General features: G+C 39.0%; 1 protein-coding gene across 1 annotated transcript in view; it reads left to right on the forward strand.

Annotated features, from left to right (window-relative positions):
* Nucleotides 1-2,469: 2,469 nt before the first annotated feature.
* The window catches only part of sdc4 (syndecan 4), a 29,592-nt gene continuing 18,867 nt past the window's right edge, over nucleotides 2,470-13,194 (forward strand). Inside the window, exon 1 of the mRNA XM_010866181.5 lies at nucleotides 2,470-2,646. Within this exon, the coding sequence (XP_010864483.1) occupies nucleotides 2,590-2,646 (57 nt within the window). The 5' untranslated portion in view covers nucleotides 2,470-2,589. The remainder of the gene's footprint in view (nucleotides 2,647-13,194) is intronic.

The following is a 13,194-nucleotide window of genomic DNA, read 5'->3' on the forward strand; positions in this document are numbered from 1 at the left end:
ATCAACCAAATGGCCCTGATCAAATAATACATGAGGAAAATGTTGATGTACATGCTAGGGGCCTACACGTCAACATTGTCATAATGAGCGACTGGAATTATTGATTAATAAATCATGGCTATTCATTTATTTATTTTTTGGGGTCAATTTGATATTCAGGCCTAACGTCGCCACTGCTGCGTAACAAGGTAATGGAACTTTATAAAGACGGAAAAGGATAATAAAAGATATCCAGTAATGTTCAATCACTTATTGGAAAGTGGAAAATTTGAGGATCTCTTGATACCAAGGCAAGGTCAGGTAGACAAAGAATGATTTCAGACAAAACTGCCAGAAGAATTGTTCGGGATACCAAGAAAAACACACAGGTAACCAGGCTGCTCTGGAAAAAGACTGTGTGGTTGTTTCAAGGAGCACAATGCAAGGATACCTGAACAAAAATTAGCTGCACAGTCGAGTGTCCAGAAAGAAGTCTTTACAGCACCAATGCCACAAAAAAGCCTGGTTACAATATGCCCGACAACACCTTGACACACCTCACAGCTTCTGGCACACTGTAATTTGGAGTGACGGGACCAAAACAGAGCTTTATGGTCAACAAGGCCTATAGTGAAGAGAATACCATCCCCACTGTGAAGCATGGTGGTGGCTCACTGATGTTTTGGGGCTGTATGAGCTCTAAAGGAATGGGGAATCTTTTGAAAACTGATGACAAGATGAATGCAACATGTTATCAGAAAATACTGACAGACAATTTGCATTCTTCTGCACGAAAGCTGTGCATGGGACGTCTTGGACTTTCCAGTACGACAATAACCCTAAGCACAAGGCCAAGTTGACCCTCCAGTGGTTACAGCAGAAAAAGGTGAAGGTTCTTGAATGGCATCTGTCTCCTAACCTTAATATCATCAAGCCACTCTGGAGAGATCTGAAACCTGTGGTTCATGCAAGACGACCAAAGACTTTGCATGACCTGGAGGCTTTTTGCCAAAACGAATGGGCAGCTATACCACCTGCAAGAATTTGGGGCCTCATAGACAGCTATTACAAAAGACTGCATGCTGTCATTGATGCTAAAGGGCCATACATAGTATTAAAAACTAAGGGTATGCAGACTTTTGAACAGGGGTTGGTTAATTTTTTTTTTCTTTGTTGCCATGTTTTGTTTTATGATTGTGCCATTCTGTTAAGAAATACAGTTGAATATGAGTCCCATAAGAAATAAAAGACATAAAAAAGAAATAAAAATGTTTTCTTTACAAAAGGTACATATATTGCCAATTCTCCAAGGGTATGCAAACTTTTCAGCACAACTGTATTAGAATTACATTCCTTGTTTTGTTCTTACATTATCATAATACAAATAAAATCTAAATGAAGGCAAATCACACAGTATGTCTGGCATTCAGACTTTCCTAGAAACAGCAAATGTTAATCATCCAGCTATTGGTGAAAATGTACATCCCCAACTTCCGTCTGCCGTCGTTACTTTGGGTTTTGGAAACCACGTTCTCAAACGAATCCGTTTGGGCAGAGACAAGGGGAAGTTTTCTGTAAGAGTTCGCCGGGAAATTACGCCAGTAGAAATTCCATGAACTGATGAGTTCAACGGCATGAGCTGGTTAATGCATTTTTTTCTTTATGCTTCCAATGAAGAGAAACAAGTGAGAAGAATAGAAATATATAACAACGCATGGAAATTTTTATTGCACTTTTCACTTTTCAAGTTATATTGCATATCAAGTCTAAAGTGACACAAATGAATAACAAAAATTCTAATAATAAACAAATAATGTGACATTAAATATTCCTACTTTATTTCAGATAGTTAACAGTTACTATAAGAGATTAACGATATTCTAGCATAATTCATCTATATTAACCATGAAAGATCTAGTAAATAACCAAGTCCAGAAAGGGAGTTTCTGATCAGACGAGTTTACCGTAATTATTGAAAAGGGCGAAGCCCGGCTGCAAGTGGAACAATTGCGTCCAGTTTGTCATATAGCGTCAGACAGTTGATAATCTAGCTGCCAAGAAGTCCAAAGCCAGTGTTTTTCGATGAATTGCAAATGTTAATCAAACGTCAGTAATGTTGTGATTAGAAAACGATACGATGTTACAAATAAAAATTACATATCTAATGTCGGGAAATAATAATGTTGGTATTTTTGTTGAGTAAATTCGTGCTAATGTTGTGTTCTTTTTTTACTTGCTGGGGTCTCATATACTCCCATTCAATTATTTGGGAGGATTGCACTCCTATAGTCCACAATATTGCAGCACACGGCCTATTGACTACGTAAGGTATCCGAAACCTATGCACTTTCATTTCTGTGACGTTACACATCTTCCCAAAAGTGTTATTGGGTAAGAGAAAGAAGCTTGCTTTCTATTGGGTGCTGTTAAATGGGGTGGAGTGTGACGTGCGATACAATATTAAAGTGAATTCTAGCCAATGATTAGTTATCCTACTGAAGTGAGGAGTGGAAGTTAAGTGGCGTTTACGTTTTGGAAAAAGGATTCCACGTACGTTTTCTCAAGCTAAATCTTTCTTTTATTTATTGAAGTCAAAAGTCGAAGGGAAACATGCGCAAAGTGTTCTTTCTCGTGTTGTTTTTATTTGCCTTGGTCTACTCTGAGTCGGTAAGTACAACGGCACAGAATACGCTAGGTTATTTGTAAGTTGCTGTACCTGTTAGTGATATTAACTAGCTATTTTCATGTACTTGAGTCTCTGTTTATTTGCAAAAAAAATATTTATAATTTTTCAATTTAGTTAATTGGGATTGTTGCTAATATGATAGCTAATGTTAGTTGGCCATACGTACCCTACTAGTCTCTACAAATGTGTAGTTGGACAGCCAGTTAAATTACTGTAAACATTTGAATATAACATTTCCCACTAGTCTATTCTGTATAGTGGTACTGTATTTGTTTGTGCTGTGTTTTCAGGATGGCTACATCCAATGTAAGGACTTTAGAGTAAATTTGTGCAGTGTTTTACAACATGTAATTATATGATTTAGTTATTGTCAGCTATAAAACGAATAGTAGCTATACCTTTAATTTAGCGGCTAACGAGACATAGTTAGTGTTTTGCTAACGTTACGTAGTTGTGCAGATAACTTCTTTAGCTGGTGTAACTCATTTCACTGTACCTACAGTAGTACAGTACAGTAGCTTATATTTATATTTGACGGCCACGTAACGCAGTCTAGCTAACTCGCACAGCTATAACGTTACTAGTTAACGTTAGTCAGCTAATTAAGTCGACTAAATGGTCAAAAGAATTGAATCAGTTAAGGCGTTTCTACGTTTTGGCCACATTCAAGGTTATTAAAGTTAATCAAATCCAGCCCAATTATTGGTTTTAGCATATCCCACCCCCCCTAGCAACTTGATCGCAGGGAACGTAATTGCAGCTACACAAGAACAATTAGGATTACTGTAGCTGTCTTGCTGAAGGACTGAATTTTCTATTTATCGGTCCCGGAATAGATCTAGAAACCTTTTCGTTGTCATGCTCTAAACCAGTGTTTCCTGGTCCTAGGTACCCCATGGGGTGCATGTTTTTGTCCTAGCACTCACATACATTCACACATTAAGACTTTATGTTAAGTTGATTACATCAATCAAGTGTGTAAGTGGTAGGGCAACATTTGAATCAAATGAGTGCTCGGACAAAAACATGCACCCCTTGGGGTCCCCAGGACCGGGATTGGGTAACACTACACACTAGGCTACCTGCCGACTTAGTGTTTGATTTTATGATAAAATGCAAGGCCTATGGTTATTGTAGGTCTCATTTGATTGGTTAGTAGGGCTGTATATTGAAGTTCGGGGAGGGGCTTCAATTAGTTGAAAACTGGACACTACTTTTCTTGTTGTAAGGCATGGATTGATACTGATAATGGCGTGTCTGTTAGGGTACCATGCTGTTTGCGCCCACATCTGCAGCTTGTAGCCTACTATGAAACTGTTAAATGCCGCAATGCCTATATTTGTATTTGGATTGAATTGAGGCCCAGGATCTTGTCAACATGTTGCTTGATGCCATTGTATAAAGTGGGTTTAAATAATGTATTATTGAAAATGTGGTTATATTATTATCATTTGAGAGAAATGTTTTTAGCTTACTGGCTAGACTGGAGTTGGAGCCATTCAACAGACAGTACCTGCTTCTACTCATAAAGGCATTGTGTTCCCAGGGGGCTTTTGTTAAGAGCCATCACACTTTGTATGCATTGTTTGTGGTATGGTTTTGGAAACCAATTTCATATCACCTAGAATTAATGTTCTAATTGTAAATTGCAGGCCACCCTTCGTAAGGTTTGTGTTCCCATGCTGCAAGTTTTTACATTGTTTGTGGAAGACACAGACCACCAACTGTGCAAATTAACATTCTAGTGGGTTCCAAAGACCTGTGTGTTATAATAAACATGGAGGAAGTGTAACAATTTTACAGTAAGACTACAGTAAGAATTGGCTACAGTAACACATTGGTTTCATATTTGAAGGATATGAGGAAAACAAAGGTCATCGGTTTAGAAAATCCTGTCCAACCTGTCTCCTGACAATGACTTCATGCGGGGCTCCAGACTGCAAGGATTTATTCAAACTCTACATCTACTTAAAATGGAGTATCTGGGTTGTAGTTCAAATGTCAGTAGGTGACACTAAATTATGGGTACACTAGGGAGAAGTGTAAGTGGTGATAAGGATGGCCAACTGTTTCATAGGGCTCAAAAAGCAGGCTAGCTAGATGAGAACTAGACATCAGAAATTCTAGTGGTTACGTTATGCCAGACACCTTGAGGTCACTGGTTAGAATCCCAGAGCCAACATGGTGACACATCTTTGTGCCCTGGAAGATGGCAATTGAATCTTTATGTTAAAACATCCACTAAATTACTTAAAAGTAGGCTAAGTTGGCACAGTCTAAATTCTGGTACAGGTAATGTATCTACCAGTGTAGCAAGTAGCAGCTTCATAATTGATCTGATGATTAGTTTTTTAAAATATATGATTAATTAATGTTTTTTTAAATAACATTAAGAGTTTTTCCTCATCTTTCTCAACTTTCAAAACAAGTCGAAACAATGTTTTAAATTTTGCCCAAAATTCCACTGTGTGGTTTATGAACCTCTACAATATAGATGACTAACCAGAAATGGTCAACAGTAAAACAATACTGATAATCTTTTAGCAGGACGTTTTAACTGAAGTACGCTGACAATATCCCTTCTAAAATAAATGGACTGGATCTAGTTTCCTTATTTTTCAGCATTCCAATGAGACTTAACAAATCCATAATGAAATTCAGTGCCTTCCTTCATTATGGTTGTTGTTGGTTAGCAGTTGCAGCCCTATTATCTAAGCTACTGTAGGTTTTCTAGTAGTTCTGACCTAATTACATTTTATGACAAACTTTAATTACAGCACTGTGACTAGCCTGCATAGTTTTTGTTGACAACACATGACTGTGGTAAGGTTTGTTTCCACCGTTGGATCCATATCTTGTCACATGGATATGCAAAGGTGTGCATTGCAGTATTTACACATGGAACCACTAGCGTACGTCAGTCAAGTGTGTAAATGGTAGGGCAACATTTGAAACTGGTGTCCGAGTGCTAGGACAAAAACAAAAATGTGCACCCCTTTGGGTCCCGAGGACCAGGATTAAGAAACCCTGGCCTACACGAATGCCACCCGCTGTGTGAAACCGGCTGGGCAATTTAAGAGCAATATGTTATGCAGTGCTTAACACACCCTTCCCTTAGGATAGGTGTTCACTGCAGATGGTCCTCAGATACTAATCTTCCACCTTTTGAATACCAAGATTAGGGGGCCAAGCTACGAAGTTGCTTGAACCATCTTATAATTGTTCATATCATTTTTATTATTAGGGTTTCAGCAGTTCACTGGTGAAACCCTAATAAGTTTGTTCCGGATTATTATTATTATACTTCCGGCAATTTTTTTTGTTTTTTGCAAATTCTTGTGAGATAAAATGGCTTAAAGGTGCCCACATTTTTCATGGTAGTAACGGGCCAAGGACCGCAACTTCTGGTGCTGTGGCATGCGTGTTGGCCTCATGGTGGTGCTGTCACAAAGTCACACTTTTTGCAAGCTCACCACACCCACCCCTTATGCCATAGAGTCTTGAAAATTGGTATATAGATGTACCTCCTCATGATTATCATTTTGGCATGATTATCAGTCCGCCAGGATGTATTTTTTAAAAACACTAAAAAATTTACTCCTGACAGCAAATGTCCTATCTTCACATAGTTTGGCATTTAGGGACCAAGGTCCTCAAAAGTTATAGCAGCCAGGCCAGTATGTCAAAAAACATGGATGCTATTGACCAATGAACTTGTCCGGGGTGTGTTTTTGCACAATTCTAGAAATATCTCCTACACGGTTAATGGTATAATAATTCTACTTGGAAACGTTAGTTGACAAGGACCATACGGAGAAGATGACTGCAAGCATTTATTTATCAACCACATGGTGGCGCTATTGAGGTTTTTCACATTAGCAAGGTCACCATACTCGCTCAGTTTGAGATACTGCCTTGACAAGAGGCAGATAAGTCTACCTCCTCATAAGGAATATATTTGCCATTGGGACTCATTAACTTCACTTTAAGGGTTTGGTGGCTATTTAGAATTTGTTAAAAACACAAATCATCTCCTCTGTCACCTAAGGACCGATTTTCACATACATTCATATTTGGCATCTATGGACGATTATCTTCAGGCCAGTATCTCAAACATGGCTGACATTGACATATAAACATGGACAGGGGTGTGGTTTTGCACATATAGACATCTCCTACATGCAAAATGGGATAATAATTCTACTTGGTGCATATTTTAACAAAGATGATACGACAATAATGACTGCAAAGTTATCAACCACATGGTGGCGCTATTGGGGTTCCCCACATTTGCAGTCTTACCATGCACACCCTGCTTAAAATAAAACCTTGGGAACCGGTGTATAACTCCAACTCCTCGCAAGTAACATTTGCAATTGAGATCCATTTAGTCAGGCGTATATTTTTTTTGGGCAATTCTGAATTTGTGAAAAATGCTTCAAAAGACAGATGTTAGCTGTGATTACATTTTCTACACATGATCAGGGTTATGAGCTTTGTTTATATGAAAGCTGTTCCATTTGGCCACATAGGGTTACTAGTGAAAAGGAAAAACCATACATGTAATTTTGTTTACAGCTATGGACATGAGTTGGATTTGTGTCCTATTGGAAAAACTGCCATCTGGCTACTAATAACGTAATGCTGAAACACGCTAAATGCTGCTTGCAGTTGTAATTATTATTCTCCTGGGGCCATTTTCAGAGGCCCATAGCTCGGTCCCCTCTGGTTCAAAACGTTGCCTAATACTCCTCAAGTGGCGCTGTAGCACTCAGTTGAATATGAAAAAATCAAACTCATGAACCGAATTTTGGTCAAGCAGCCAAGTTCCAGTTATGCCCCTTCTCATGTTGACCAAAAAAGTATCTGGGGTCTTTCAAATCTGCCCCTTAGATTTTCCTCCATTTTGAATTTTGTGAACAACACGTTAACGACATCTCTTCTGAGACCACTGAACAGATTTGCATGCTTTTTGGTGTAAAGGACCTTGGAACCATTCTATAAAGAAAGTTGATAACTCAAACAATATGGCCAAAATCGGCAAATTAAATTGAGCTGGACGGGTCTATATCTTTTAGAAGTCCATTTATCCAAAATGGAAGCCAAACAGCTACGAAACTAAACATACCCGTAAATGTGTCTGCCAGGAATTGACCGAAACCCTGTACAGAAATACCTCTTGGGGGTTCTATAAACATCACCAATGTTTCTCACAATTTTGCTGTTAATATAAACACAAACTACATATCCTCTGAAACCGCTGAATGGATTTGGGTGACAATTGGTGTGAAGGACCATTGTCTTAAAGTTCTATAAGAAAAGCTGATGTCTCCAACAATATGGCCTCCGTTTTACTTCTGTGAAAACTTGTTAACGACATCTCTGAAACTGCTGAACAGATTTAGCTGACAATTGGTGTGAAGGACCATTGGACAATTGTCTTTGAAAGTTACAAAAGGTGACAATTTGGCCTTGATTTTTACTTTTGTGTAAAACCCCTTAACAACATCTCCTCCGAGACTGCCGAACAGATTTGCATGCCGTTTGGTGTGAATGACCTTTGAACCATTATCTTTAAAATGTGTATAAGAAAAGTAGATGTCTCAAACAATACTGTCGAAATCAGCAACTAAAATTGAGATGGGTGGGTCTATGACTATATTGACCATAAAACCCTATGGGAATATCCTACAACTACAAAAATAATCATGCTCATTAAAATCTGTGCTGCAAATGGACATCAGAAGTCAAGTACCCGAATTACCTATTGGGGGTGCTAAAAACCATCTCTGTTTTTCATTATTTTAACATCTTAAATTATATTTTTGAGACTGTTGAACACATTGGCATGCCATTTGCTTTGAAGGATCTATGGACCATAATCTTTAAGTCTATAAAGTTGATTCCTCAAACGATGTTGCCGCTATTGAATTTGATGTAATTGGCACAATTTTTATTAGCATATAAATCCTAAAAAGATTATCCAAGAAAGATGCTACTTGCTTTATGGATAAACCCCAAGTCCAGGAATGAACCCTGAAAGGTATGAACAGCTAGCTCTCATGGTGGCACTATAAATCTCACAGATTTTAAGAAATCCACCCAAAATCAGCCAAATAAGTTAGAGACATGAAACATTCTGGAGATTTTAATCACTTAATGAGGCAACTGAGACACTCATTGTTTGCAGTTGTTCTAATTGATGGTGCCAAGTATTCTTCAGGTTAGCAAGCGAAACCCTTTCCCATTCAAAGTCAGTGGTATTAGTATTTCAACTCTGGTGTCATCATTTTAGCCACTGCGTGAGCGTGTGATGCTAGAGGATTTTGGCTGTCCCTCAGGTGGCTAGCAAGCTTAACGCGGGGTGGCTAATGCTATGTCTCTAATGCGAGGTAGCTAACACAAGATGGCTAACGTCTGACACTTTGCACCTATACACAATGTAATGGCTTTATAGCAGCTATAAATATCACAGATGCTAAGAGATTCACTGAAATTCTGCCATAGAAGTTTAACACTCAATTTCCTGCTGAAGTTAATCCGTACCTGTATCTTTGATACTTAAAGTAAAAAATAATTTTCTCAACTCCCTAACCCAACACACATCACTTTCTCTATGAATACACAAAAACATAGTGTGTCTGAGACGCTTGATTTCCATCATCTCCTCTGTCTCCACAACCTCCCAAAGACACTCCCTCCACACTATCGGACGCACATTATATTCTCTTCACACACAATCCACACTCTCCTCCCCCCACTCCTCACCAAGACACACTCTCTGCACACACATTCCTACCCTCTACTCCCTCCAAATACACTTTCTCTCATCTCTCTTTACACAATCTTATAACCACATAAAATCATACACATTCTCCTGACACTTAGCATACAGACATTCCTATTTATATCCAAGAAACCATGGCTAATAAGCTGTTAAAACAGCCAGTGGCAAAAGCCATACAGTTCATAGATGCTATTTGTGGTGGAGGGAAACTTAAGAAATGTTACATAGTGTTTTATGGTGTCTAAAGAAATATTCATGGTTGACGTGGTTAATGCGTGGCTTGATATAATGTCAAGAGGCTATACCGACAATCAGCTGGTGTGTAGCTTGGTGGCTTAGTGGTTAAAGACACAGCCTTTCACATAGGAGATCCGGGTTCGAATGTCGGGAGGGCAACAACGCTCAAAGCTTTTTATTGCAGGCCGGCTGAACTAGGTTTGCCTGGTTTCTTGTTTCTTTGTTGCCATGTTTTGTTTTATTCTTGTGACATTCTGTTTTGACCTACAGTTGAATGTGAATCCCATATGAAATGGGTGTTTTGCCAGCTCACTCATTCTTTACAAATGGTACATATATTACCAATTTTCCAAGGGTATGTAGATTTTTTAGCACAACTGTATCCCCTCTGTACGTATCATGATTCTTATATATTTAAGAGAATAATTGTATTACGTGACCCTTTTATACTGTTTTTGTTTTCTAAAGAAACAAACCAGCCATGCTCTGATTGGAGTCATTGTTTTCATAATAGGTAGGCTGTATCGCTATTAGCTAGCCATCTACGGTAAATTTTGTACAAGAGTACACTTTAGTTCTGTTAATAAATGTTCTGTTATCCATGTTATTTCAGCAAAAATATAATGACCGAGGTAAAAGTTACATTTGAAGACTATACAGTGCTGAAGGGCGTACCAGCAGGCTATGTGGTCTTGTGGGAACATCCCTGACCTTTAATATTAAGACCCCGGTTTGATTCTCCTCAGATGCTCCAATTGGTGTCTCAGAAATATTCATCCTCTCAGTACTTTTCAGCCATTGCACAACAATATACAGGTGCTGGTCATATAATTGTAATATCATCAAAAAGTTGATTTATGTCAGTAATTCCATTCAAAAAGTGAAACTTGAATATTATATTCATTCATTACACACAGACTGATATATTGCAAATGTTTATTTCTTTTAATTGTGATGATTATAACTGACAACTAATGAATCCCAAATTCAGTATCACCTCGAAAATTAGAATATTACCTCAGACCAATACAATTATTTATTTATTTTTTTAAATGTTGGCCAACTGAAAAGTGTGAACATGAAAAGTATGAGCATGTACAGCACTCAATACTTAGTTGGGGCTCCTTTTGCCTGAATTACTGCAGCAATGCGGCGTGGCATGGAGTCGATCAGTCTGTGGCACTGCTCCGGTGTTCTGAGAGCCCAGGTTGCTCTGATAGTGGCCTTCAGCTCTTCTGCATTGTTGGGTCTGGCATATCGCATCTTCCTCTTCACAATAGGTCAGGCGAGTTTGCTGGCCAATTAGGAACAGGGATACCATGGTCCTTAAACCAGGTACTGGTAGCTTTGGCACTGTGTGCAGGTGCCAAGTCCTGTTGGAATATGAAATCTGCATCTCCATAAAGTTGGTCAGCAGCAGGAAGCATGAAGTGCTCTAAAGCGCCCTGGTTGACGGCTGCGTTGACCTTGGAACTCAGAAAACACAGTGGACCAACACCAGTAGATGACATGGCACCCCAAACCATCACTGATTGTGGAAACATTACACTGGACTTCAAGCAACGTGGATTCTGTGCCTCTCCTCCTCCAGACTCTGGGACCTTGATTTCCAAAGGAAATGCAACATTTACTTTCATCAGAGAACATAGCTTTGGACCACTCCGCAGCAGTCCAGTCCTTTTTGTCTTTAGCCCAGACGAGATGCTTCTGACGCTCTTTCTTGTTCAAGAGTGGCTTGACACAAGGAATGCGACAGCTGAAACCCATGTCTTGCATACGTCTGTGCGTGGTGGTTCTTGAAGCACTGACTTCAGCTGCAGTCCTCTCTTTGTGAATCTCCCCCACATTTTTAAATGGGTTTTGTTTCACAATCCTCTCCAGGGTGTGGTTATCCCTATTGCTTGTACACTTTTTTTTTTCTACCACATCTTTTCCTTCCCCATCGCCTCTCTATGAATGTGCTTGGACACAGAGCTCTGTGAACAGCCAGCCTTCTGCAAGGTGTCAATGGTCGTCTTTTGGACAGCTGTCAAGTCAGCAGTCTTCCCCATGATTGTGTTGCCTACAGAACTAGACAGAGACCATTTAAAGGCCATTGCAGGTGTTTTGAGTTAATTAGCTGATTAGAGTGTGGCACCAGGGGTCTTCAATATTTGAACCTTTTCACAATATTCAAATTTTCTGTGGTACTGAATTTGGGGTTTTCCATTAGTTGTCAGTTATAATCATCAAAATTAAAAGGAATAAACACTTGAAATATATCAGTCTGTGTGGAATGAATGTATGCATTATACAAGTTTCACTTTTTGAATGGAATTACTGAAATAAAATCAACCTTTTGATGATATTCTAATTATATGACCAGCACCTGTATAGCCACTCTGTAATATTGTGAATCTCATATATTTAAAAGAGAAATTTTATTATGTGAGCCTTTTTTACTGTTTTTTAAAGAAACGAACCAGCCATGGAGCGATTCGAGTCATTGTTTTCATTAAAGGTACTGTATAGCTATTAGCTATCCATCTATAGTAATCTTTGTACAAGAATATACTTTAGTTCTGTTAATACATTTTCTGTTGTCCACGTTATTGCAGCAAAAATGCAATGGCTGAGGTAAGAGATGCATTCCCACTGTTTAAAATAGCGTAATGGTTAAAGACTGTCTGCCACATAGAAAGCCAGGGACAACCGTATTCATCCCTTCTAATCATGGGCCGACTGAACTAGGGTTGCCTTTTCTGGTTTCAAAGTATTTTTGTTTTGTTTTGATTTGCTCTCCTTTGATTGGACACCCTGACTACTAGCAGCAATGGACATTTTTAAATAGCAAAAAATATTTCTTTAGTGAGAGCATGTTGTGAGATGCTTCCTGTGGCCCGCATGACCCCCTGAAACGCTGCTCGTCGCTTTAATTAGTATGTTATGGGATGCATTCCTCCTGCCAATTCTGTTTCAAAACATTTGTTGCAACTGAAAGTTTCTGTTGGATCAATTCTGTTTTCAAGTTAGTTATTTTTTTCTCTCTCCAGTTTAACGGGTGTTTTGATGGTGACTTTACAGGGTAGTCTGTAGGCTTCATGTGATTGCTGTCCTCCACATTACGTTCCAACTAAGCAGCCTTGTGCAACCGAGAGATGAATCTGTTACATTCCTCAAAACCATGCCGACTGCCTCTTTCATTATTCTCTTCTGTTGCGTTTTCCTGTGGAATTTGACCTCTACAGACCTTGACCGGCCCTCTTCGGGATTTCGCACACTTGGACGGGTCTAAATGGACAGGGTCCTTTCATTACCCAATCTTCCCAGCTAGTGGACCTGATGCTGGCTTAGCTACACCCGGTCGACATGTGCTTTTGCTTTCTGAAGAAAAATGTGCTCTGATCAATTGTATGCTAGCCTTAAAAAGAAAAAATAAATATATGAGGGGAGAATGTATATGCCTATACGTGGATGGCTTTTTAGCCTTACTACAATGAGCCTCGTTTCTGTCATTCAACTGATG

This window comes from Esox lucius, chromosome 17 (assembly GCF_011004845.1).
Source record: "Esox lucius isolate fEsoLuc1 chromosome 17, fEsoLuc1.pri, whole genome shotgun sequence".
Taxonomy (NCBI): domain Eukaryota; kingdom Metazoa; phylum Chordata; class Actinopteri; order Esociformes; family Esocidae; genus Esox; species Esox lucius.